Raw genomic sequence first — 26478 nt, forward strand, 5'->3', positions numbered from 1 at the left:
ATGGGCCAAGTTCTGTGCAGGAGAGGGGTGTTTCTTCTTGTGCTTTGAGTAATTGTCATTGAGTTTTCATGCTTATTTATATTGGTTTAATTGTAACACATCTTTAGTATGTTTAGGTTACTTTTATACAATGGATTATTTATGGAAGTATTTATGTATAAGAAATGTTAATTGATTCTGTCCTGTGGTAGGATCCACTCCTATTTAAGGGAGGCTGCAGGGACAGACTAGTCAGTTGGATGTGGGCATTGACACAAATAACATCCCTGAGGGAGAGCGACAGGGCCTTGTGTGATCAAGGTACAGCCTGAAGAGAGCTCTCATCCTTTTTGGGTTTTGTTAAGGAGTGTTGCCTAAGTATTTATTTCTCTTTTTGTTTTCTTTATTTGGTTGCCAGTATTACAGTTTGCTATTGATAATTCTTGCACTGAACAATTCTGTACGTCTGGACTTTTGGTGGAGGAGTTTGGGGAAAATAAAAGCCCTTAACTACCATTTCTGACTGTTCTTGGAGCCTTGGCCGTTCGGGCAACTTCACACAAACATTAAATGCCATTGACAATGAATGGAGAATTTACATTTTTTTTTTATCCTTTATTTACCCAGGGTAGTAGCTGAGCACAAGTGCTCATTTTCAGCAATGCCCTGCAATAGAGACACACAGACAGACACACACATTAAAACCTGGGAGCTGACCAGTACAACCACAGTCTTATACTACTGTTGGCCACTAAGCAGCTCCACTGGAGCAGTTGGGGGTTCAGTGCCTTGCTCAAGGGCACCTCAGTGGGTGAGTGATGACAATCACTTCCCAACCCAGATTTGTCCTGCCCGTCCGGGGAATCGAACCGGCAACCTTTCGGCAACAAGGGAGCTCGTCTAACCCTTAGGCCACCGCTGTCATATGTGTCTGAGCAAATAGGCTGTCTATGTCGGTGGAAACCCTTAGCAAATAAGGGACCACCATTCTTAAGGTAAGGTATGTTTCAAGGTTGGTATAATATATTTTTATTATCACGCTTTATAATCATAAGTGATCTACATGCACTAGAACACAGACACACATACACAATGAGGGCCTAAAGCACTGACCTTTTTTTGTAATATACATTTTTATCCCACGATTTGCAACCCCGCCTCGGGTATGGGCACTGATGACGTGGATGAGAGAACACGCCCACAGCATCCCCAGCAGGAATCGAACCCAGGACCTTCTAGCTGTGAGGCGACAGCACTATACAGACTGTGCCACCGTGCCCCCACTGACCTTCATTTAACCACTCCCCATTATTCAAACACCCAAATCCTCCACCTCCTCTTTATTGACACATAATGTTACATGGTTGAGGTGGTGAGGCACATTTTTTCTGCCCTTGTATATGTACACGCACGCATGCACGCACGCACGCACGCAGTAGCAATCTGAATCCAATGTATTGTATTGCTTGGTAACCTTTGGCTTCATAAGTATTCATGATCGGTGTGATTTTGCGTAAAGAAGCTTTACAAACTGTTACAGTCAATGTCTGATTGTTTCCCTAAGTGATTTTCAAATTCCTGCGGTGAACAGTTTCTCTAAACCCCCTAAAATTCAAATCATTAAGTATATTGACAGACAGCTTAGCCAAAAGAGCATAGAGAGAGGGCTTAAGCTTTATATTCAACTTGATAGTGAGTCATTTCCCCGCCTCTCATTTCGGAGAGGGGTGATTTCTTTTCGTTGGGGGATTCTTTTGTTCATTGTCATTTTGTTCCAGATGTCCCCTGCTTGGGGAATAGTATTTATTTTTGTTTCCGGAAATATTACTTCCTTCATCGTGTTTTCTATTCAAATGGAATTTTTCAAAGAAAGCCCGCACAACCCATCCAACAGTGTTCTTTTCTGGCGGCTCACAACATGTAGCTTGTAGATCTGCAATTCTTAGATTCTTGCTATTTTAGAACATTTTGTAGATATTTCACCTATGTATTTGTTTTAGTTTATTCGAAAAGAATCAACATACAGTTAAAACTTCACGAGGATAACACAATAAAGACTTATTCTCAACATCTCACACATCAATACATGTCTGACAGTCATGCACATATAGTAGGCCTAAAAAAATGTAATTAAATTAAATTAAATTAAATTAAATTAAACTAAATAAATCCTGTATTTCATAGTATACTACCTATCTGGCATGCCCAAATAGGTATTCAATGGTTAATGACTGAGTAAAAGTTAAACTAGTCCCACTGGGATTTAGCCTCATCAGCTTCAATTGTATAGTGTTCCACTTCCAATTTTGTCTGCTCCTTTTGTTTTTCCTATTACACTTTCATATTTATCATGTATCATGTATGAGACCTTGCTTCTAATTGGGTAAAATCGACCCACATTGTACATGTATGTTTTTTAACCCTTAAAGGACCACTTCACCACTTTTCAACATCTCTTCATATAATTGGTCCTCACTAATGTTCATGATAAAACACCACAATTTTTTCCTACTCAGTCTGTGTCTCATAGGAGGGCTTTGGGCAGTTCAGACACCCGTCCACCAGTGACATCATCATTAGGCAGATTTCTTTTTAAACAAGATTTGTTTTAAAATATATTTAGATTTTTATTATCGTGAGAACGATGGCTTCAACTTTTGCATTGCAACTTTTCAGGAAAAGAAAGCCTGCCGTTTCTATTAGCTTGGATTCACCATCGATGATGTCACTGGTGGACGGGTTTCTGAACTGCCCACAGCCTTCCTATGAGACACAGACTGAGTAGGAAAAAATGGTGGTATTTTATCATGAACATTAGTTAGGACCAATTATAGGAAGATAAATTGAAAAGTGGTGAAGTGGTCCTTTAACATATCACAGATTTCAGAACACACTCAGAAGGGGAAAGGAACTGGTCGGAATAACGTGTTCCTTCCACGCGCTACGTCCGACCAGGGAAATTCCCCCCTGTCAGGTGAAAAGAACTGTAGCTTGGACTCCTCATGCATAGAAGGAGGCATGAGGTCAGTCCGCTGCCCCCCAGGTTGGCAGAGGTAGTGTAGCGCCCAGGATTACATTAGATAATTGGCACTGGGTGAAAAAACTGGGTTGCAAAATCGTGGGATAAAAATTCTGAGTAAAAAAAAACCACACTCAAAATACTCACAGATAAACCAAAACTTTAATAATTAAATAAAGCAGTTACAATCCTGAATGTTGGAAATCATTGCCCTGAGTTGACCCAAAGATGGAAGTGATCTGAGTTGACAGAAAATGCTGCCTTGCCTAGTTCTGAGCAAAAGGAACCTTGAGCATCAGGAAGTCATTTGAGCGGGTCTGGTAGCTACTAGGGTTCTATAATCTAACATAGAACTAATATAAGGGGGGGCATTCCTGAGAGAGCTTTAAAAAACAGGACAGAGGATAAGCCTGCGTTCCCATAAAAGTGTATTATGATGGGTACCATATAGCTGTCACCAGTGACCCATCTTAGAACAGAATAGTACACAGTGTCGAGGCACTTTCAAACTGATGGAGCAGCAATTTTATAAAAAATGTCTCCACAATCTAAAGCTGAGAGAAAAGTGGCTTAATAATTGTTTTTCTACTGGATACAGGAAAGCATAATTTATTTCTTTAATATTATGGAATTTGACTGATATTATATACATACATTTTTGGAACAAACCCCTTCAGATACAGTAGGTACACAAAAAAGATAAAACTATGTTAACTTCAAGTTAATAACTTGCCATTTGCCTGCAGATTATCCCTCAATTTCCACTTTGCCAGGGGTGCAGTAACTGTGTAGAGTACTGTGTAGTGTGACTCTGTAGTGTGGCACTGCGCCAAGTGGTGATGCAGGAATAGTAAGTGATGGTGGCAAGGTGAAACAGCCCTGACTCTGAATAATCCACTCTCACTGCTTAGCCATGACCTTGGCCGCGAGTATCTGCATTCACATGCAGTTACTGGTCCCCATTAAGCAGACATATACTGTTGATATAGTACTGTGTGTGTGTGTGTGTGTGTGTGTGTGTGTGTGTGTGTGTGTGTGTGTGTGTGTGTGTGTGTGTGTGCGCGTGCGTGCGCTTTTTTACATTGATTATCACTGTCACGGGGCAACCCGTGCCCTATAGACACTAGAAGACTCCACAATATAAAACTGATCATTTCAAATGCACACTGCACAGCTGCTTCCATTAATTGACTGTCATCAAGCTCCTTGGAGGTGTGGCTATGTGTAGCATCATATACCCTTATCTGTGTTGCCTAATTCTATTGTAATTGTTTTGTGATTTATTTGATGCCTTGAAATACATTCAGAGTCTGTTAAGGAAATGTGTAATTGTATAGTTAGTCTATTAGTCCGTGAGCCAGGGGGGTTGGTCTGTACCATCTGGCCGAATAAGGCTCATAGTGATTTTTGTGAAGGTATACATGTCTAGAGTTAGAAAATATGTGATAGCATTGCACCCGTGGTAGCTTTATGAGTGCTATCATGCATTTTATTTTATAACACTAGGCGAAAAGTGCATGGATCAATATGAAAAAAAATAGTAATACACCCCCCAAAAATGATAGAAAAGGTTTTTCCAATTGGTTCTGGTACCTCTAGGCATGCTTAAGAATATACTGAAAATATAGGAAAATATATGTTCTGGAAAGGCGTCATTTTCAAGATGGCGTCCAATATGGCTGCCAGGAGCTTAAAATGGCTATAACTAATACTAATTCATCATTATTTGGGGGTTTAGGACTAAAGGAATGTGGGTGAATCAGTGAAAGTGATCAGTTAATTATAGGGATGTGCCGATGAGACATTTTGGCCGATATCGATATCCGATATAATTAATTGCTGTTATGGCCGATAACCAATATTACCAATGTCGATCTCATTCTGTATTGAAATATTATAATTTTGTCTATTCTGAAAAATACATGTAACAGGGTGTCTGCACTACAGGCTTAGGCAAGTCACATCTAACTTAAATACCTTTATAATATTGTGAGCTTGTAGATCTGTTCAAACTGTTACTTTGGGCTTGTTTATCTGTAAAGACAGACCGATTAATTAATTTCATTTCATTTTTTATTTATTCCAAACATGTTAAAATATAAATGAGAAAAGACAAAGGAAATAAACGTCCAAAAATAATAATAATAATGATCTTTCATAATCCTTAACTTATGTTTATGTTCGAAAGTCGGGCAGATACTGGCACTGAGGAGGATATTGGAAGGGGTATGGGAGCGCAACCTGTCAGCGGTGATCACATTCATTGACTTCCAAAAGGCTTTCGACACCATCCACCGGGGGAAACTCAGGAGTATTCTACGTGCCTACGGAGTTCCAGAAAAGTTGGTCCAGATGATAGAGTCAAGCTACAGCCAGACTCGAGCCAAGGTCCAAGTTCGGCCTCAAGCTCAATACCAAGAAAACAAAGGTAATGACAAAACCATTGCCACTGCAGACGGGACGGTGCTCGAGCGAGTCGAGGACTTCAAGTACCTCGGGGCCTGGACTGCCTCAACTGAAAAGGATCTGAAGGTTCGGAGAGCACTTGCCTGGAAAGCCTTGCACGGGATGAGGAGAGTGTGGAAATCAGACATGGGAGAAGACCTTAAGAGGCGGCTTTTCATAGATACTGTCGAGACATGGACCCTCACAGTACAACAGGAAAAATCCCTGGATGGAGTCTACACAAGAATGCTACGAATGGCACTAGGTGTCACATCAGAAATGTGGACCTCTATGGGGACCTACCACGGGTCACGGACAAAGTCAGAGAGAGAAGGATGAGGCTGGCAGGGCACTGCGTCAGGTACCCAGAACTTGAGGCAAGTAAATTGACTATGGGAGCCAAACCCAGGGCAAAGCCAGGGGGGGAAAGAAGCGTACCACCTATGTAGACGTGCTGCGGCGCGACAGCTTGGCTAACAACACTGCAGAGCTGAATAACCTGATGTTGGATAGGACATTGTGGAGGGCAGCGATCCAGGAATCCCGAGTTGGTGTTGGCTAGACCTCACTCTCGCAGTTACTATGTTCGAAAAAGGAGGAGGGAAAAGTTTATTGAAAAACGTAATCGGTCTGATTAATCAAACCGATGCCGATTAATCTAAAAACAACTCAAATCGTCCGATACCGATGTGTTTGCCGATTAATCTCCCATCACTAGTTAATTATGTATTGCCAAATCCAAAATGGTGTCCATACCACACCCAAAGTGATGTTCTATTGTACTGCATTATGTAAAAACAATACAATTACAAAATGAACAGAATAACTGTCACATAAAATCAATTTCTTATAAGTAGGTCAATCTTATGTGCTAAAGGTCAGGTCAATGTCTGTCTCATAAGCAGGTGTGTCCAAGCATGCAGCAGATACAGTATGGTCACTGGTTGACATGCACAGTATTCACCTTACCATTGATATGCAGCTGTTTGTTGTTGTAACCTACAGCAGGGGTATTCAACTAGATTGAACTGTAGAATGATGGTGTGTGGGGGCTGCACAGCGTGCACGCTTTACTGAAAATGTGGGGGTTCTCAAAATGCATTTGTGCTCAAACACAAAGATGTATACATTTGTGCACAGTAATGAGCAGGATAATATGACTATACAGCTATATGTTACCATAGAATAGATGTAGACCTATTTGACAGTGCATAAACATAATTGCCTTGACATTAACGACCTTCAATGGGACAGTCCTGTGCAACCTCATATCCATGTGCAAAGGCAAGATCAGAGCACAAAATACTTTGCTGGCAGGGAACGTCCCAGACTACCCTGATGTGCTGGGTGAGTTGGGTGTCACAATGTAACAATCTGTTGCTGCTGTTGTACCACGACAGTTGTACTCGTATACAAGTGGAATGTGGCAGACCACCAAGCTCAATTTGAAAGTTCAGGTGACAATTTGGATGGGAGATCCACATTTTTCTAAGGGTGACCTGACACCTGATGAGATGTTGAAGCTACAAATGAGAAGTGATGTTGATAATAAAGAGGATATACTTTTGACGATGAGGTAGATCAGGATTTGGGTAAGATATTGCTGCCAATCAGGAGGGCTAGGGGGATGTGGTGGGTTGATTTTATGTTCCTGATTATGAGTTGAAGCTTACAGATATTGAATGTAGTTGCAAAATATAAATATTATCATATTTTCTTATGCTATTATTACAAATGTATAAGTATAAGTTGTTATAGAAATAGAAATAGTTGTTTCTGTTTCATTGACCAGACCTTTAACATGTGAGATTGACCTGATATAAAGGCCTTTTTTTGATTATGCCAATTACCAAAGTTTGGGCAACCAAGCTAAAATTGTCCCCAAATACAAATCAACAACAAAAACGTAATATGAAACAGCATTATTAGGTTTGGTTTTGAACAGATAGAAGTGTCAAATGGACTAAAAGGTGATGTAATGGTGAACGGAAAGTTATCTTATGCATTACTTACACTGTACACTTACTATATTTAGTTTATTGAATTTCATAAAACATTATTAGAATGTATGTTCTAAGATGGTTTTAAATATTTACAGTTATTTACAGAGAGAACCTTTGTGCTGCATCTTTCATGAAAACAGAAGTACGTTTCATGTAATATATAGTCCCTATATGTTGTCTCTCCTGTAATAGATAACATTTCTAGATGTGCTAATTTTAACAACTTTTCAGAGAAATATATAGTCTGAGCTGTATCCCAACCATTCTTCAAAGATATATGATCAATAGTAGGAGAGAACCATCAGTTTGAAGTAGAATGCTCCATTCGGATTTTGAAAATTGTGTTTTGGCATGTGGTTATAAATGGAGTGATAACACACAGAAAGCTACCACAGATGCAATGCTATCACATTTTTCCTAGCACTAGGGATGTATACCTTCCCAAAAATCACTATGAGACTTATTCACCCCATCGGTACAGATGACCCCAGATTTGGGGTCCTGGCTCACGGCCTATATCTCATGGGTCATGTTTTACCTTGTTTGAGTAGATTGTCCAATTACTAATCATTGTGGGTGGGTCTCACCTGGTATATAAGGGAGGCTGGAAATGTTGAGGGGAGACTGCTCAGTTGGCTTGAGACAGCAAAGAGACAACACCAAGGGAGAGCTGCCAGGGTCTTCAGGGAAGGCATAGCCTGTTTTCAGTGTCTTTAGTTATTTTTGTCTTTGTTAGTTATCAAGTGTTTATTTCTTACTTTTGGTTTTTTAAAGTGTATTGTGGCCAGTATTATTTTTGCAGTATTTTGTTTTGCCTCAGACCCGGGCTGTGACAATCAGACATATTCATGTTCATCGGTTTTGGAGGTAAATAAATACAACAAAAGATCTACATTCTTGGACTTCGTCTATTCTTGGAGCCTTGACCGCTCGGCAACTCTTACAATCACCATATACAACAAGTTATAACTTGTAAGGATACTGTAATCGTGGAATGAGCAACAAAGCTAAACATGTAGTTAGCGCCCCCAAAAGAATTTGCATGGCACCTGAGCATGCAAAGATGTCACGTTTGTCCCTTCAGGATAAGGCCTGTGCAATAGGGCAAGCTGATATTCCGCATTATTTGGTGTCAGCTCTGGTATCAATTTCCAAACTTAGGACCAAGTTCTGTGAGACTGGTGAATTTCACAGACAGACCCCAAAGTGGCCGTCCCAGGGAGACAACACCCCAAGAAGACCGGTTCCTCACCTTGCTTCACTGAGGAACCATAGGCTTTCTTCTGCCAGGGGCACTATGAGCAACACATTTAGTTGTGTTTCTCATTCCATGATTGAACAATCCTTACAAGTTATACCTTGTTGTAAACATGACTAATCAACGATACAAAATATATAAAATCTCTCTAGATCTGGTCAGCTCATTGGTGCTTTGTGCTCCTGCGTCTTTCTAGAGTACATCCACGTATGTTAATGTGGGACGTCCTCATGACCATTGCGGTGTGTTGGTTCCCACAGCTTTGCTGGCTCGCAGCTCTTGATGTCTTTGGCAGTGTCCTGCTAGTCTCATTCTTCTGGCTGCTATTTTCTCACTCACCCTTCGTATTCCATCATATAGTATAGATTCATTTCTTTGTTGGTAACATGAACACTCTTGCTGATGTTAAGTACTGCATGCAACATTCTGGTATAGCACCTGTGTAGAGACTTCTGCAGGGTTGCTTTCAGGGTCCAGCATTCACTGCCACATAGGACAACAGACTCTACCGTTGCATGAAAGAAGCTGAGTTTGATTTGTTGGGGGAGGTTGGAGTTACATACACTGGCCATGCCGTTCAGGGCCCTTCATGCAAGTGCCTTCCTCACTTTAAAATCTTGCTCAGTTGAGTTGGCTCATGAGCCCAGGTCCCTGTTATTGTCAGAGGTGGATGATCCAATAGGATGTTATAGGACAGGTGATAACCTCAGTTTTCTTGACATTTAGCCGAAGGCCAACCGTGGCACACTGACTCCACTCTGTTCAGGAGCTCCTGTGCTTGTTCTACGTGGTTGGAGAGCAGGCTGGATAGTCCAGGTGTGTGTGTGTGTGTGTGTGTGTGTGTGTGTGTGTGTGTGTGTGTGTGTGTGTGTGTGTGTGTGTGTGTGTGTGTGTGTGTGTGTGTGTGTGTGTGTGTGTGTGTGTGTGTGTGTGTGTGTGTGTGTGTGTGTGTGCATACATATATTTATATATATATATCCCACTGAGCATTTTTCAGGCTAATAGACGTCTAAAATCCATCTAGAAATATACAAATATACAGTATATATATGTATATATATAAATCACACCTGTGTGAAGTGAGGGGCGCTAATATATTAAAGTCTAACTCAAATGGTGCCAACACAAACATTAAACGCCATTAACAATAAAAAAGAGACAATATGACGTAAATTACACATTATGAGTGACGTAAATTTTCCCTTCATTGTCAATGCGTTTAGGCTACAAAACAAACATTGAACTAAAGACAAACATTAAACCTGTTTATAGGAGGGGCTAGTGCCCCTCAAAAACAGGAAATCATCATATAAGGAGGTAAAAAGGGAAAAAAACATACAGGAAGGGGGACTCAGATTTTACGGGGGCCAGTTTCGAATTGCAGCCGTCCATAGGTGCCCTTTGAGAGCGGTTTTGAAGGAGTCAAGGGATTCACATGTCTTAATGACTGTTGGTAGGGCGTTCCACATTTTGGTGGCATAGGAGCGAAATAAATTTAGTCCCTTGTTTGTGCCAAATCTGGGTTGCACATGGTTTGTTGAACTCCCTCTGGTGGACTTTGTTGACATTAAGGAAGTATTTAGACAGGTACAGCATGTGCAGCATGCCATGGCCATGGGTATCTTTGGTGGTGTAGCGAATCTTGTGGACCAGACCCTGTAGCCTACTATTACTCTGTCATCAACCCTAAGGCTAAGCCATTCCAGCCTGTCAATATGAGCAGGGGTGAGGTAGGTATAGGTTCGGGGAGTGAGGCCAAGTCACGGTCAGGCCTGACCAGTTTGTTTTGGGAAGTCTGGAGCCTTGTTTATGTTGTAATGTTTATGTTAGCCCATATCCACACATATCTAAGTGTCCATGAAACTTTTAATAGCCCAAATAATTTGTTGTTTGAAGATTGCGCATTGGCCATTGGCAGACTGAGGCAATATACAGTACACTTTGACTACACTTACTGTACAGCAGATCAATATCCAATAGCATTAGGACCCTGAGGCGAACGGAGCTCTGTCTTCTGTGCTGATTTGACAGCTCTCCATAGATTGTACACCAGACAGTCAGACCCAGCACCGGCCTGGCCAGAGGAAGAAAGGATGTGGGAAGAAGAGGCTTGCGTCTTTTGCAGTTCGGACGAAGTTTTGTTACAAATAATTGTGACGTGAATAGGCCGCTAAGTGCATGCATCTTCACGGCAATGTCTCCCCCAAAAAACTGTCTGCCGTTTACCACATTTTCAATCGGATAATCGGCGACGTCACTTGGAATAGGCTGCCGAGTCTTCTCCGTTTATTGACAAGCCATTGGAAGAATCAGTAGAGTGTTTGTTTTCTCCGACTCGACTGCAACATCATTTCTTTCCCTCTCGTCCTCTACTTCGGAAGTGAAGGTTGTAACAACTGTTGCCAACAGGACACAGTGCTTACCGGCCGGAGCTGCAGCTGCTCTAATTGCATCCAGACTGTACCGATTGGAGAGACTCGCTCGCACGTGTGTCAACGTTTGACTGCAGTCACTGGGATTTGGCATACGTAAAAAGATATATATATATATTTGTATTTATTTATTTTAAATAAAGGCGGACAGACATGTCATTGAGCAGAAGTATTGAATTCGAACATTTCGAGGAGCGAGACAAGCCGCACCGGTCATCCCGGACCGGCAGCGGCTCGGGGTCCCATTCAGGCTCCAGGGGGAACGGCTTGGTGCCCAGCCCGGCGCACAGTGCGCACTGTAGTTTCTATCGTACGCGCACCCTCCAGGCTCTCACGTCGGAGAAGAAAGCCAAAAAAGTGCGGTTTTACCGAAATGGAGACAAGTACTTCAGGGGTTTGGTGTATGCTGTGTCCAGCGACCGTTTTAGGTCCATGGATGCCTTGCTCATGGAGCTCACCCGGTCTCTTTCGGATAACGTCAACCTAACACAAGGGGTCCGGGCTTTATACACGTTGGATGGAGGGAAGAAGATCACCAGTCTGGAGGAGTTGATGGAGGGTAAGGTCATTAACACATCTCCCATTCCGTGTAACCATCTATCATGAAAGGAGATCAATATACTGTTAAAGTTGATTGGTTTGAACGGATCATTGGATTTGTCTGGCTGAATTATAGAGCGTGCCTTCTCCTATAACAGTTTTTTGTTCTGAATTATAGTCTATAACACGTTTGCCTCGATACAAGCTACTATAATAAAATACTACTACTCTAGAAGTCGTGAAATTGAATCCCCTAAGTAAAGTCAATGGTCATAAATATCCAGGTCGTTGACAATACTGTCCTCTCAATCAGTTGTTTACCCAGGAGGAGTGTTTGACAAAATGGCCCTTTAAACCCAGGCGAGTTAAGTGTACACAAACCAGATGAGCATCACATCAGCATGCTGATGTGTGGTGTGAACATTGTTGTTACATTATAGGAGGACGAGGACACAGTTTCATCATCCTCTCAGCTCCTAACTCTAGTCCACCTAACTCTGCTGCTGCTGCTAGGCCACTCGCGTTCTCTGAATCATCCATTTATTATTTCATTGAACTCATTGAGGACTTTTGGAATAGTGACTCTGCATTAACAGTTTTGACATGCATGACCCAGTGTGGAGCTGCAGCAGCAAGAGCCTATAGCAGACAGACTGACTGCAGGACATTTTAATTGGGTTTGTGTTCCAGCACAAGTCTGCACTAATGTTTATTGATCTCTGTGTGGGTGTGTGTGTGTGTGTGTGTGTGTGTGTGTGTGTGTGTGTGTGTGTGTGTGTGTGTGTGTGTGTGTGTGTGTGTGTGTGTGTGTGTGTGTGTGTGTGTGTGTGTGTGTGTGTGTGTGTGTGTGTGGGGTACTGTGTATGTAAGTGCATGTGAGTGATGATGAATGAGTAGGCCTAAATGTGTGTGTGTGTGTGTGTGTTGTTGCTGCTGCTGAAGTTTATTGATTGTTAAAGCAGACCTTTTAGTGAGATCTCACACATGATGGGACAAGTTTTCACTCTCTCTCTGTCCAATGTTGTTGTAGCGTACAGACTGAGACGTTTGTTTATACAGGATAGGAGTCTGAATTATTGAAAGACTTTATCAAATGATCAAATGATGAGATGTTTGGTGTATAGGTAGGGGTCCATGGGATCATTTATTTTATTGAGCCTTGCTGATATCATTTTGCCTTTAAGAATCCGGACGGGCAGGAAAAATCTGGGCCGGGAAGTGATTGTCATCACTCACCCAACACTGCTGAAGTGCCCTTGAGCAAGGCACTGAACCCCCAACTGCTCCAGTGGAGCTGATTAGTGGCCAACAGTATAAGACTGTGGTTGTACTGGTCAGCTCCCAGGTTTTAATGTGTGTGTCTGCGATAAAAAAATAATATATATATATATATGCAAAATATGTGCAAAATAGGCTCTCTTTCTCCTCATCTCTCTCCCCCTCTCACTCTCCCTCTATCCCCCTCTATGTCTCTATCTCACGTTGATCAAGCTCTCTCCCTACCTCTCTCCCTACCTCCTTGACTCCTTCCCCCCCAAAATATACCATGCACATGGTGAAAAAGGCTCAGTAAGTAACGCCTCAACTACCTCTATCACATGACCTGAAGAAATTCAGGGTGAGCCCCCACATCCTCAGCTTCAGCACCACTGATACCCTCCTGAAAAACGGCATCATCACCTAGTATGGGGGGAACTGCACCACCCAGAGGGAGCTTGATCGGAGGGAGGGGAAAAGGAGGGGGAAAAGGAAGATGGGGAGAGAGCCTATTTAACTGATACATTAACTCGGCCAATGCTTGGCCACACATTTTCCGCACAATAACCCTATCATTGCCAGTTGTTTATTGCTTGTACTAGATATTGTAACATTTAAAACACATTTTAATAAAAACAAAGTTAAAAATAACAAAACAGCAGTGTCAACCACACTGACTTAAATTCCATTGCAGACACAGTAACAACCCCTGTCTGATACTTTCAGCTCCATCCAATAAGAGTGGTTTGAACTGACAAATACTGTCGAGCCCCATGCTCTTTACTGGTGGCGCTAAGATTATTTTAATAATTATTACATTATTACTGTTGGTGCTAAAAGTGTGGGGGGCATATTGTATATTCATAATCATATTATGAATTTCATATCAAACAGCACCTAGGCTTTTAACTTAGTGTCTGGATATTAAATTATACATACACTAATACTATCAGTATCTTGTGTGCAATGTTGTCATTTTGTCCTAAGGGTGATGCTAGATGGAAGGTCACCAAAATAATCATCCTTCGTGGAGTATGCAGGTGCATATCAAATTACATTTCAATCGGGTTTAGAGATATCTTTGTGGAAACAAGTGTTGCACCGACCGACTCGGATTGCCATTGTTTTATTCCTGCCGCTAGCGGGACTGACACAGGGTTATGGAAAGGCAATGCTGCCTGGGATCTACTGGCTTCTTATTGCAGTCATACATACTGGGCACAACTTGAGGCTGCTGAACTATGCTGTAGTCATTTTCTGTGCCCCATCTCCAGAGGGACTCGGTGGAAAGATTTAGGCCAGGGCAGGCAGTGGCCTGATGAGAGCCGCATAGCACCACTTGTTTTGGCAAATAGAGCAGTGAGGATGTTTTGGTGCATTGGAACTGCTAGGCTGCTGCCTGCTTCACTTGGGATGAGTTGGCACTTGGCAGAAACATAATTATTTCTGTCCGGAAGTTATTCCGGCAACAAAAATCAGTTCAGAGTTCAAGTGTGAAGGGGCGACGATGGCCTAGTGGCCATACACTACCATACCTAGCACATACATACTACATGGCTCTACTGCAGCCTGACAGCGAGTCGTGGGTTTGATTCCTGCTCCGAAGCCTGAGCCATTTGCTGCGTGAGTGCGTGTCACTCCCCGGATCTCTGTCATGTTTCCGGTACTATCCAAGTAAAGGCAGAATTTATATATATATATATATATATATATATATATATATATATATATATATATAGTCCTTGCTGAGTTAAACTGAGCCTAATCTCATAATCTGGTGCTGACCATTCGTGTGTCTCTGCGCCTGCACTCATGACTTGCTTGCCAATGAATGACATATAGGACTGTGTTAGCAAATGTCAAGTACTATGACTTCATATTGATGACATCAGGGATCTCCGTATCATGAAAGCATTGGAGGCCAATCAGTACTATGCCTAGGGTTGTCCTGATCCGATCACATGATTGGAAATTAGGGGCGGATTACGTCATTTTCAAATGATCGAAATCGGATCGGAAGCAAAAAAACATGATTGGGACATCACTAGTATCAATATTATGTCCATATCATGATATTAGACTGGATATTGTCTGTTGTTTTGGATATTGTGATATGGCATAAGTGTTTTATAAAAATATAAATATTGGATCGGGATAAATCAGTTGACCAGTTCTGGACAACCACTGGTCCTGTGATACACATGCCAAGTCTTTGAGTTATGCACAAGACATGCTCGGTATATGCCACAAATATGGAGGAATATTTTTAGTGACATCACTCAGTGTGAGGAAAGTCTGTTTCTTGCCTGTTTCTATAGGCCCATAATTCCAACAAAAACACTAGGCTTTAACTGGCTAATAGGCTATACTGGCTTTCTATGCAATGGTTGCAAGTTCAAGGCTTTTATTCTCACATTAACTTGCAATTCAGCTGTTGCAACATTGCAGGGAGTAAAATTATTGTACATTCTATAAAGGGGTTTTAATGATTAGCTACTGATAAGGTTCTTTATTCAAATTAACATAACCTGCATAATACATTTTAAGTTGAGCTGTACGAGCACACGTGTCTTTGTTTACACAACCATCTCTTGCCAAGAGAGAGAACATTTATACACAGCTCAACGGTCAGTTGGGAGGGAGACACACACACGCGCGCGCGCGCACACACACACACACACACACACACACACACACACACACACACACACACACACACACACACACACACACACACACACACACACACACACACACACACACACACACACACACACACACACACACACACACACACACACACACACACACACACACCAGCTGGCAACATAGCATGCCATCAAGATCAGTTTAACCACTTGAAATCTATATACATCTGCTTTTTGAAAATAGCCAATAAGCAGATTTGGCAACACTGCCATTCACAAGACGGGGGAGAGCTACCCTTTACAAGAGGGAATTTTGGACTGCATTGTCTTTCTGACATTTTGTCAGTTTGGAAACCTGACCTTTCCAAAGAGAACTTTGGGCGTTGGGAACACTTACAGTACTATCCACTATCCAGCCATGAGCCTTTTGTGTTGTGTTGAAACCCTATCGAGCACACATGATTCACATGTGAGGCTCTATGGCTGAATAGGATTCCAAAGTTGGCCGGTTAAACTTGGAATGACTGCGCTTGTAAAACTGAACATGGAAAGAGATTCAGGAGATGCGGTTCTGGGTCTCAGACACGGCTTCAGTTCATCATTCAGTTGAAAACCTCTGTTGTCCCGAGTTTATTTTTATCGTGAATTTATTATCGTTATTTGGATAATGGGTGGGATTGAATTGAACACATTTGGTATCATGTGATCCTTTTTGTCCCAATAGTTATTCAGTAATGTTATGAATATTGAGCTGCAAAAGCGAAAATCGTATATTATAAAATAAACCTGTTTATCGGAAAATGCAAAGAGCTTACTTCTTTCTCTATTTACCTTTTACTTTGTGTGTGTGTGTGTGTGTGTGTGTGTGTGTGCACGTGTGCGTGCGTCACCAATGACTGGTCAAGTTAATGTTCCAGTGCTGTGAGCAGCTGTGGTCTTTATAAATGACCTTGTTAAATGCGTTCTCAGCTATGTTGCAGATGAGGACAGTTGAGCATGGTCAGGGGCAGGGTCCTCTAGCATCTTAGGGGTAAGGGGTGGAGCTTGGGGGAAGTTGCACCTGAGACCCCCAAGTCCTCCAGGGAGTAGACGTGTCACCAGTGCCCCATGTGAGCAGACCCTCACTTATGTCATATTGTCATTGTCCCTGAATTGATAACAGTCCCAGTTCCCATTTTGTCACAGTTTCTCTGCCATAAGGTCCCCCCAGCTGTGTCCTAGCCTGTTAATTAGCCTTTGGTTAATTGCAATAGCTTAAAAAAGCTAGGTATCATGGGACACGTCTCATAGGGGTGTCTGTCTCTCAGTTCATTTTGTCTTGACACACATCCGATGAGGTAAGATTGATTATGTCATGTTACCATTGGTTAAGTTAACTTTGTTGTTTGCACACTTAATGGAATAGAATAGAATCCTCTCTATGTAGTGTATGTATAAATGTATGTACTGTATATTTATTTTCTTTTTTTTATTTAATCTTAACAGTGTTTTTCATGCAAGGAAACCTATTATATCTGCTATGTTCATTTCCTTAGCACCTGCTACTAGTGCTACACAAATGTCTCTGCCGGTTAGATCATTTTCACATATTCTTTCTGTCACATGGTTTGTGCTATCATTACAGCCAAGACCTTTTGGTGAGGAACATGGTGACCTTTGTGTTGTAGCCTCACTAGCCTGCGTGTGCATTGCTTTATGTCACTTCACTGGAAGGCATTCAGTGTTTGCTTGAACAGAAAGAAGGTATTGTAAGGATCTCATTAGGAATGATCTGATTCTGAGAGAGATCAGTTGCTCTTGCACTCTGGCAGACTGCTTTGATAATGTGTGATATAGTTAGAAGTGAAAGAGAAAGCCTCTCTCTGTCCCTGGCTCTCCCTCTTTCCCATTCTTTCTCCGCAATGAAGAAATGGTGAAACAAAAAAACATATTTGTCAAGACTTCCCTAGCTTCCCACTTGTTGTGGAAACTCCCTTGTAGTCGTCACATGAAGGGAAGCACTTGCTGGCTAACTACAACAATGGAATGCTGGGTACTGAAAAGAATAAGCAAAACATCTTTGATTTGGACAGAGGCCAACACAGCAGCTTGAGTTAAGAGAAAGGAATGGTTATACAGGCCTTGCCTCTCGGTGTGCCGTCTGGCTTCACTGGAATTTTAACTCGTAGTTATCCAGTGTACATTGGGTTTCTGTCATTGTTCATTGTTTAGCCCTACTAGCAGTGGGGCTCTATTCTAAGGATGGCAGTGTCAGTCTGACACTTGTGTCTCAAACAACATCTGTACACATAATATTCCATGGCTGTATCCCCATAGAACTTGCTCTGTACCTTCATGCTTCACATACAGTAGGATGACCCTATTGATTTTGGTGACCCCATGGCCTTTCCCCTAGTGCCACCATTATTTATGCCAAACTTTGCACTGGCATATTCGTATTTGCTGCTAACAACGGCAATATGGAAGATGTTATTTATACAGTGTAATAAAAACAAAACAGTATTTTGAATGCATAAACATTCGAGCCGCCCCGTGTCCGAAACGGTTGAGAAATGACAGAGTTACCGTGTGGGGTGTCCCTCTACTGTACCCTCTGTACTGTACTGTCACTGTACTATACTGGCACACCCGAAATCACCATATACAGTATACAGTTAATATGTGCGTGTGTGTTTGTGTGTGTGTGTTAGGTTACGCACAGGTGGTGAAAAACAACCATGCTGTTTTCGTGCTCGGACGCACCCAGCCAGCCAGCCAGCCACCCACCCACCCACACACATAGTCACTTAACTTAAAAACACATGGACAGTCAGTGGATGTGCAACACTGATGCCCACGTAACATAACATTGTCAGCTGTAGGGGAGTAGAAGTCATTAACGTCATGTTGTTCAACTTGGAAAGACTTCCTGGAAGGATGCACTCATGTTTGCCACAGAGATGCCTTCAAATCCTCACTCCTGAGTCCTTGCTACTTGGAACAGGCATGATAAGAGACCTGACTGATGCTAGTGGACCTTTTACACTAGCATTACACCTTTTTTTTGTGTGTGTGTGTGTGTGTGTGTGTGTGTGTAACATAGAAGTAATCCCACTGTCTTCACTTACAATTCACTTACATTTATTGATGAACAATTTCGATCAATTGACCTTTATCAGGTATCGGATAGAAATTTACATTGGCTGTTCCCCCTTTACACACCTGTCCTTATGAGTGTCTTTATGATGTGCAAAATAACTACTTTGATTGGTGTTTAAGAAATTACTTTTTAATTTCAGAGTTGATAACTTTGACTTGCGAGTGCTTCATGTGGTGACCGTTGTTTCTCCTCCAGGTGAGAGCTATGTGTGTGCCTCCAATGAGCCTTTCCGTCGAGTGGACTACACCAAGAATGTCAACCCCAACTGGACAGTAGGCAGCAAGACGGGCGCGTCACGCTCCCTGACGTCCCTGAGCACGTTGAAGAGCGAGCAGCTGCTGCGCGACTTCATCAAACCCAAGCTGGTGACAGTCATCCGCAGTGGCGTGAAGCCTCGCAAAGCGGTGCGCATCCTCCTCAACAAGAAGACGGCCCACTCCTTCGATCAGGTGCTCACTGACATTACAGATGCCATCAAGCTGGATTCTGGGGCCGTGAAGAGGCTGTATACCCTGGAGGGTAAACAGGTATGGCTTGTTTGAGAAAAATGTAAGATCTGAAGGGACTTCTTTAAGCAGCATTTTATTTTCTCCATATTGTGTTTTGAATTTTGATGCGTGGAAGCTGCTTTTAATATAATTTAAATTAGAAGCTAACATTTGGGTTGTTACAGCTAACAATATTTTGCTTAAAGCTATGAGGCTGTTTACACCACTGTTCCCTCCAAAAGAAACAGCAGATCTTGCTATTTGGATCCTTAATTAATATGCATTTGCAAAGCTACAGGGTTGCATAAGGCCATGTAGCGATGATTCACCGGCTATTTGAATATGCCAAGTTATTTACAGTAAATTAAACACACTGATAGCACTGGTTCATCTCCAACACTGCATTAGGAATGAGTGTAAAAAAGAACAGGCACACATATACCAGATGGGATATGTGCTAGGCTGATGTTAAGACTTTCCAGCCACATGCCTTATTATCACTAAGAAGCTCTATCATCTTATCTATACAGGGTTCAGCTGTGCCAGCGCTTTAGGTAATAACTCTCTACTTAATCATCCAAACATAATTATATGCTACAATTATTTCAACCAGGCATGAATGAATACTCTGTAAGTCCCTTTGACCATATCCATGACGTGATCCATCCCTATCTGACCCAGCCCTATTCAGCCCGCATGCATGTCTCTCAGAGCTTCAGTTCTATTCATCTGGGACACATAACATTGTAATGTAATGCTCACATTTGAATTTCTCATCTATGGCTCCCCTGGTGTTATGAGATGAGGTGATTTTGAGCACATGGTCCCCTTCCTCTTGCAGTTCTATAGACTGATGTTAATGTTGGCCGCCAGCCCTGTATTCATATATCACAGGTTGAAGATGGCCTTGTGAGCAGCAGTGCTTCTTTTCAGTTGGTTATTGGGGCAGGAATAGTTCACACGGCAAGGAGAGGATTCTACCTATATTCAAATTATGGATAGCTGTTTGTAACTGTGATGTTCTTCTGTCTGTGCAAAGAAGCATTGTTGGTAGACATGGGTGTACTAATATTTTAACACTTTGTTGTTGTCTTGCATGGAGTTATATCAAGGATACGAGACAGCATAGGGAAGACTCAGGGATGGAAGGCTGGCCGGATTCAATCCTAAATTGGCAGGTGTACGACGTACGTGTGGTTCCAGAGCCCATCAATTTGCCAGATTGGGCATCAAAAGCAGGGGTATCAACTTTCTTTTATTTTCAAGATGAGCAGTGCGAGCAGGATATCTTTTTCAGCATTAAAGGAGGCATCAGGGTTTTATTCTGTCATATATTTTGACTGAGAAACTCAGTCATACTTTTGTCAAACAGGGTACATTCACAACTGTGGGTATTAAAAAAATGAGAATTAAGAATCTGGGCACTAGAAAACAGGGCAATAGGTTTTTTCGGGCTGAAACACAGGCCTCTGTGTCCCACTGTATGCATCCTCCTTGACATGGTAAGCCCTCAGGGTAACAGACGGTGGCCATAAACGCCTTTCAGGACACAATACGCAGGCACACAGAGCTGTGCTGACACTATAATAAGGGGAGGTGAGAAGGATGAATAACCCCCACACACACACCTCTTGTCCCTAAAATCCAATAGAGATGACTGTGCAGTGCAAACCACTATAACCAGCACAGGCCAGAGAAATGAGTCATGAGAATAACAACCATATCTCCTCTAAGCAGCAGCTGCCATTGTGTTCTGAGACCAGTGTAGAAATTGTTCTCGTCTTGTGGTGCTTTCATAAAGCTTGTAGCTGATTTATATAACACGTCGTTTCGAGGAAGCAATCTGATTGGTTGAAACAGCCTTCTAGCCGTGCTTCAAACCAGTATCATGGAACACCTAATTAAATTCAGCTGCGTTGTTCTTCCAGAGCGCAGCAGACTCGGTGGCTAGGCTAGCTAGTTTCATGAGACATTTGTGGTCGTAGTGGCTTGATCTGTCATTAAAAATTATGATTTTCTTTTGGCGACTATCTTAGTTTTAAAGGTATATTCAGTGATTTCACTTCATTCAAATATCACTTATTTTTTCTTTTTTTTGGATAATCCTCCCTACTATAGAGTGTGCTGACCATATAAGGAGTTCCTCCCTGTCCCCAGTGAGTCCCTGGGGTCAAAAAACCCTAGTTTCAGTTTTGGTGGCAGGTGGCAAAGCCTTCATCCAATCAGGATGAGAGGGGCCTTCCACCAATCATGATCGAGTGGGGGCAGGCCTTGTTTACAGAACTCGCCTTCGGCTCGTTCTTGTAGCAACGCAGGCGTGCCATTATTACACCCTCTCGTGTAATATTGCTTCATTAACCACTTTCAACATGGTGTTCCTATTTTGTGCACGTCATTGTAGGTGGACAGAATTTTTTAATAGAGCTTTTGGTCACATACTGTGCCATCATTGAAAATGCACTTTTCTCTCTGTCTTGGCCTCCCAACCACATTTTAATGTTCTTTTCCCTTTGCCCTATGGATTAGTATGGATAGTGAGAGCTGAACTTTTGAAAATGGCCATCACCTTTCAGTAACGTTTCTCTTATGAGGGGTCAATTTGATGACCTTTATACATAAGAGTATATAATATCATGTGTTTTTTTTGTCTATTCTACACCTTGTATTTGAGACTGAAATATGATTTGTAGCTTTGTAACGGTTGACAGCTCAGCTGGTTGGGGAAATTTGTAACTGCAGCACTGCACCAAAATGTCTGACAGCACAATGATAGAAAACTAGTGTTTTACAATATTTATGTATCGATTGAGGCGTGGGGAAAAAGTCTGCTGAATGCATTCTCCAGATGGCAAGTGATGTGAGATGTTGACAGCCTGTAAAGTCACATCAGGTGAGTGTGTTTAAAAAATGTGTGAGTGTAAAATTACAGGGCTCACAGCTGTGCATCGATTCGAAATGGATCTGATGAGAGACCCAGCAACATCACTTCCATTACCGATTCACCATGGCAAAAAGACCTTGGCGCACCCCCAACCCCAACCCCAACCCCCCCCCCCCCCCCCCCCACCCCTACAGTATCTCCCTTGAAGGTATTTTTCAAGGAATTCTAGCTTTGATGATACAATGGAGAGAGGGATAATGAATTATAGATGCTTAGCAGATGTGTTAAAATCCTTAACATTCGGTCATCTGTTTACACCACGTACGTGAACGATGCAATTTTAAGAGCTGGTAACGAATACAAAAAATCTTGTGGGCTAGCTACGTAGCTAGCTACCTTACAGCTGTTTATTCCATCATGTGTATTATCTGATAGTTTGTTTCCCAGGGCAACAGATCGCAGGTTCACTGTAGGTGTGTGAAAGTCACAAGTATCCAAATATACAAATACTAAAGTAAGTTGCTCGAAACAGTTTCTTAAGTACAGTACTCAAGTAAATGTACTTAGTTACTCTCCATCACTGCATATACATGTAACTTTTTACAAGTAACGTATTAGTAACCTTGGTGGCCCAACTGGAGAAATCTACCATGTGGTTCAGTTGTACCATCTGCAACTCGTAGTACACTGCTTTTACACTGCAGGCAGCTCTGTGTCATTGTTTACAGCCTGAAGCGTCAATATATTGAAGCTATTGTTGTATAGTAACTCAGTAGCCACCAACATGTCCTTTAGGTCATTTATATCAGCCAACACACACAACTGGCCATTCTGTTAGGAATGTGTATTGGGAAGAATCTGGTGATACGACACTTACAATGATTTTGTTCAATCTGAGCAAAGGAATTAACTTTTGCCTGTATCAGGTAAAATACAAATAAATATACTATATAGTGTATCAATATTTTCTTTAACACTTTCTTACCAGCTAACCCGTGTCTTCTGAAACAGTGGAGGGTGGTGGGAAGTCTTAATTTATGATGAAATGTGAAAGAAAGAAAAGAGGAAGCTTGAGGAAGCATATGGCAGATGGAGAGAGTGAGGGGGAATGCAGTCCCCCTGCAATGTTTCAGGGTTCATTTGAACCAAGCAACTAAAGAGGAAAGCTGAGAGACAATCAAAGAGGGAAGTTCCCTTCCCCTCCCCTCCCTTCCCTCCTCTTCCTCCAGTGAGGGTTTCCTTTCCCTCAAGCAAATACTTTGCAGCTGGAAGTCGGCTGACTGTATAGTGTGTAGGAATGTGGCGAAATCATCAAAACGGGATTTGATTACATCTCCGTGGGGGATGGGGTAATGGGGTATACAGTTTCTCCAGTGGTGAATCCAAAACGAGGGATCCAGGGCTTGTCTGGAAGAAGTGTCTACCCTCATAATTTCACAGGGAACCAGCCCCCACGTACCCCACAGATGTTCTGAGCTTCCTCCACCCCATAACCCCCTTTGTGGCTCCACTCTTTATCTTCCTGCAACTTGCAAGTTACCCTCCAGCTTACACGTATGCTAATTCACATAATGATTGTGGTTATCCCCTGTAGAATAGCTAGATGGCACAAAGGCATTTTTCTCATGTGTGATACATGGGTGATTACTGTACATCAATTATTGTTCAGAGTGAAGTCCTTCTAAAGAGATGATAGACTGTGTGGTCAGGACTTATGGTCAATATGGCATTTTCTGTAAACCGGCCTCGTACAACTGGGCTGGGCGATATGTACTTAGATAAACTATCAATATGATGCTATTGTCTGGCTTTTAGGTTATTGGAATATCATGATAGCTTGTTAATGTCTACTGTATTCCTCCGCTGTGTTGTACATGAGCGAAATGAAAACAAATGCTTTTACCGGTTTGGCCAGCATATCCAATTATAATCTCTACATGTATCTTGACTATCTTCTGAAAGTACCAATAGTCTTCCCCAAAATATTGTCAGATTATCAAGATATTCTGGCAACAATATCATGATACTTTACTTCGCCCAGCCTGACGCTGCAATATACTGTAATCCTAAATGCAGCATTATGGGTAATTCATCTGAGAGAAATGCCAAATCTCAAATCTACTCTGGGATCCCCAGCCCAGAGTCTAGTGTTTCAGTTTCACTATAGCACACAATTTTGAGTACCCTTTAATATCGACCATTAATGGTTCACCCTTTTAGAAAGGAGAGTAAATGCTTCAAACATTTCTCAAAATCGTCTAAGTATAGAGTTTCTGTCATCTCATTGAGCGAAAGGTCAAGAAGATTTGATTGTGGGCACCTCTTTCTTCCAAAATATGAGTATATATATGTTTTGCAGCGATAAGACCGTAAGACGGCAGGTGTTGTTGAGTTACTTGTAGTTTCCTGGTTGCTCCCATTCTCTTCTAAAAGATACTTAAGATTCTTCCTGTCAAATGTTAAAGCTGCATCTGTGTTATAGACCAGCATTGTATTATGAAATGCTTGGCTGCCTCAACCATCATGAGAAAATCAATAGTTCCTGTTTAAAAGGCAGATCAATCCTGGAGGTTAATGTTGAAATGTGCATGAGGGAAGGGCACACATCAGCGACACGTCCTTGTAAGAGATAATTGCAGGGAATAGCCCGCATGTCTAAATTACAGTTCAATCAGCATGGAGCAAAAGGAGGCATCTGCTAAGTGCAATGTATTGATTTCAAGGTATCACAAGTAAAGAGGTATTGTTGATTTTCTCAAAGTGAAAACTGAAGTTCTTCATTATGGGAAATTATACACAGCATGCAGGTGCTGCCCAGGAAAACTCATTCCCTTTTGTAGCAGTTGTTAGTGATCAACTGAGGAAACTATTTCACTGCTCACCACCTGCCAGTGTGCTACAGAAACAGACTCTCAATGGTGAGGGGAGGGGACATGTGGCTGTTCATGCCATGAGATCTAATTCCATATTCAGTAGAGAGGAGTGTGTTCAATCTAGCCTCACATAACTCTCTCTCCTTGGCTTCAACAGTCTCCCAATTTGATTAGTGTCTAACTACTCAACATTTGGAGGCCAGAGGTGACCGGATGTCCATCCTGTTCATGATGATTAATGGAAGCTTAGGAATTGGAAATGTGATTCTTTCACTAAGCTTTGAAAGAATATTTTGTTCGAAGAATATCTGAATTATTTTAATGGCCGCACCAGTTAAATGTAGGGAAAAAAATAAATGTGTACAAACTGTACATATACAAGCCGCACTGGACTATAATCCGCAGGTGGCCATAGAGATAGATTTAGAAGGTCCCCTAGTGGCCGTTAGCTGTAAAAATCCATAGATTAGGCGCACCATTGTATAGGCCGCAGGGTTCAAAGCATGGGGGAAAAGTATCGGTTTATAGTCCGGAAATTACGGTACATCAGTGATAGCTTGTGACACCTACTTTTGTCAATCGCTGAATTGTGGATTTACGATTTGTTTATCACATAATTGCTTCATCAACAAACATGTTCAAGATGTTCTAATACAACACGTTCACCTTTCCTCCTACCTGACTCCATCAGTCTGGTGAAAGAGCAGATGAGGTAACTCTTCCAGTCCAGACGTGTCTCACTAATCTGACGTTGTGTGCTGCCATCCCTGACTCTGTAGCACTGTCCTCCCCCGATAAGCTGCTTTTACCCCCAGTGGTGCTGCACTTGTGCCACCAGGCCTCATCATGCTGTGAAAAGTAGGGCTGTCACTATTACAATTTAAGTTGACGATTGTCTCACAAATAATTGCGATTAACGATTTAATAGTTGTTGTGTGAAAAGTGGAGAGAACGTACACCGGCGACCCAAAGAACAATGGCACGTGCTCAGACATAGAAAGAAGGGAGATGGGATGTGCTTCAGAAAAGCATGGAGGCCTGAAATTCAGCTACAAATTAATTAATTTGGTAAATTCTATTTAACTAATACGTATGACATGCGATGTGAGAGTGTGGACTAGCCAACACTAAATCGGGACTCCTGAATCACTACCTTCCACTTATGACATACTGTATGGGAGCAGTTTGCAGTGTCACGATTGTGAGTGCATTGGTAACACTGTCGTCATCACCACATCTTGTGTGCTGTGCGTGGTGAGGTGCATTGGTGTGAAACAGTCTAGAGAAGACAAATTAATATGTAACATTAAGCCTGATTTATACATCAGTGTATGGCGATGTCACCCGCTGAAAATGTGTTGTGAACTTGTAGATCAGCTATTAGTATTTTCATTAAGTGCATTGTGTCCTTCACTGGGCACTGGGCAGTAAGCAATGTGTGAGCCATGGTCTTTATGGCGAGACAGAGTGGGTTGGTAGTTGCGAACGCAGTGATTGCGAACGCAGTGATTGCGAA

General features: G+C 42.0%; 1 protein-coding gene across 4 annotated transcripts in view; it reads left to right on the forward strand.

Moving 5' to 3' along the window:
* Window positions 1–10766: 10766 nt before the first annotated feature.
* The window catches only part of dclk2a (doublecortin-like kinase 2a), a 65937-nt gene continuing 50225 nt past the window's right edge, over window positions 10767–26478 (forward strand). For all 4 annotated transcript variants that reach the window (XM_079500047.1, XM_079500048.1, XM_079500049.1 and 1 more), the window contains exons 1-2: window positions 10767–11695; window positions 18916–19247. In XM_079500047.1, coding sequence (XP_079356173.1) covers window positions 11290–11695; window positions 18916–19247 — 738 coding nt within the window. In that variant the 5' untranslated portion in view covers window positions 10767–11289. The remainder of the gene's footprint in view (window positions 11696–18915; window positions 19248–26478) is intronic.

Source organism: Electrona antarctica, assembly GCF_951216825.1.
Source record: "Electrona antarctica genome assembly, chromosome: 4".
NCBI classification, from domain to species: domain Eukaryota; kingdom Metazoa; phylum Chordata; class Actinopteri; order Myctophiformes; family Myctophidae; genus Electrona; species Electrona antarctica.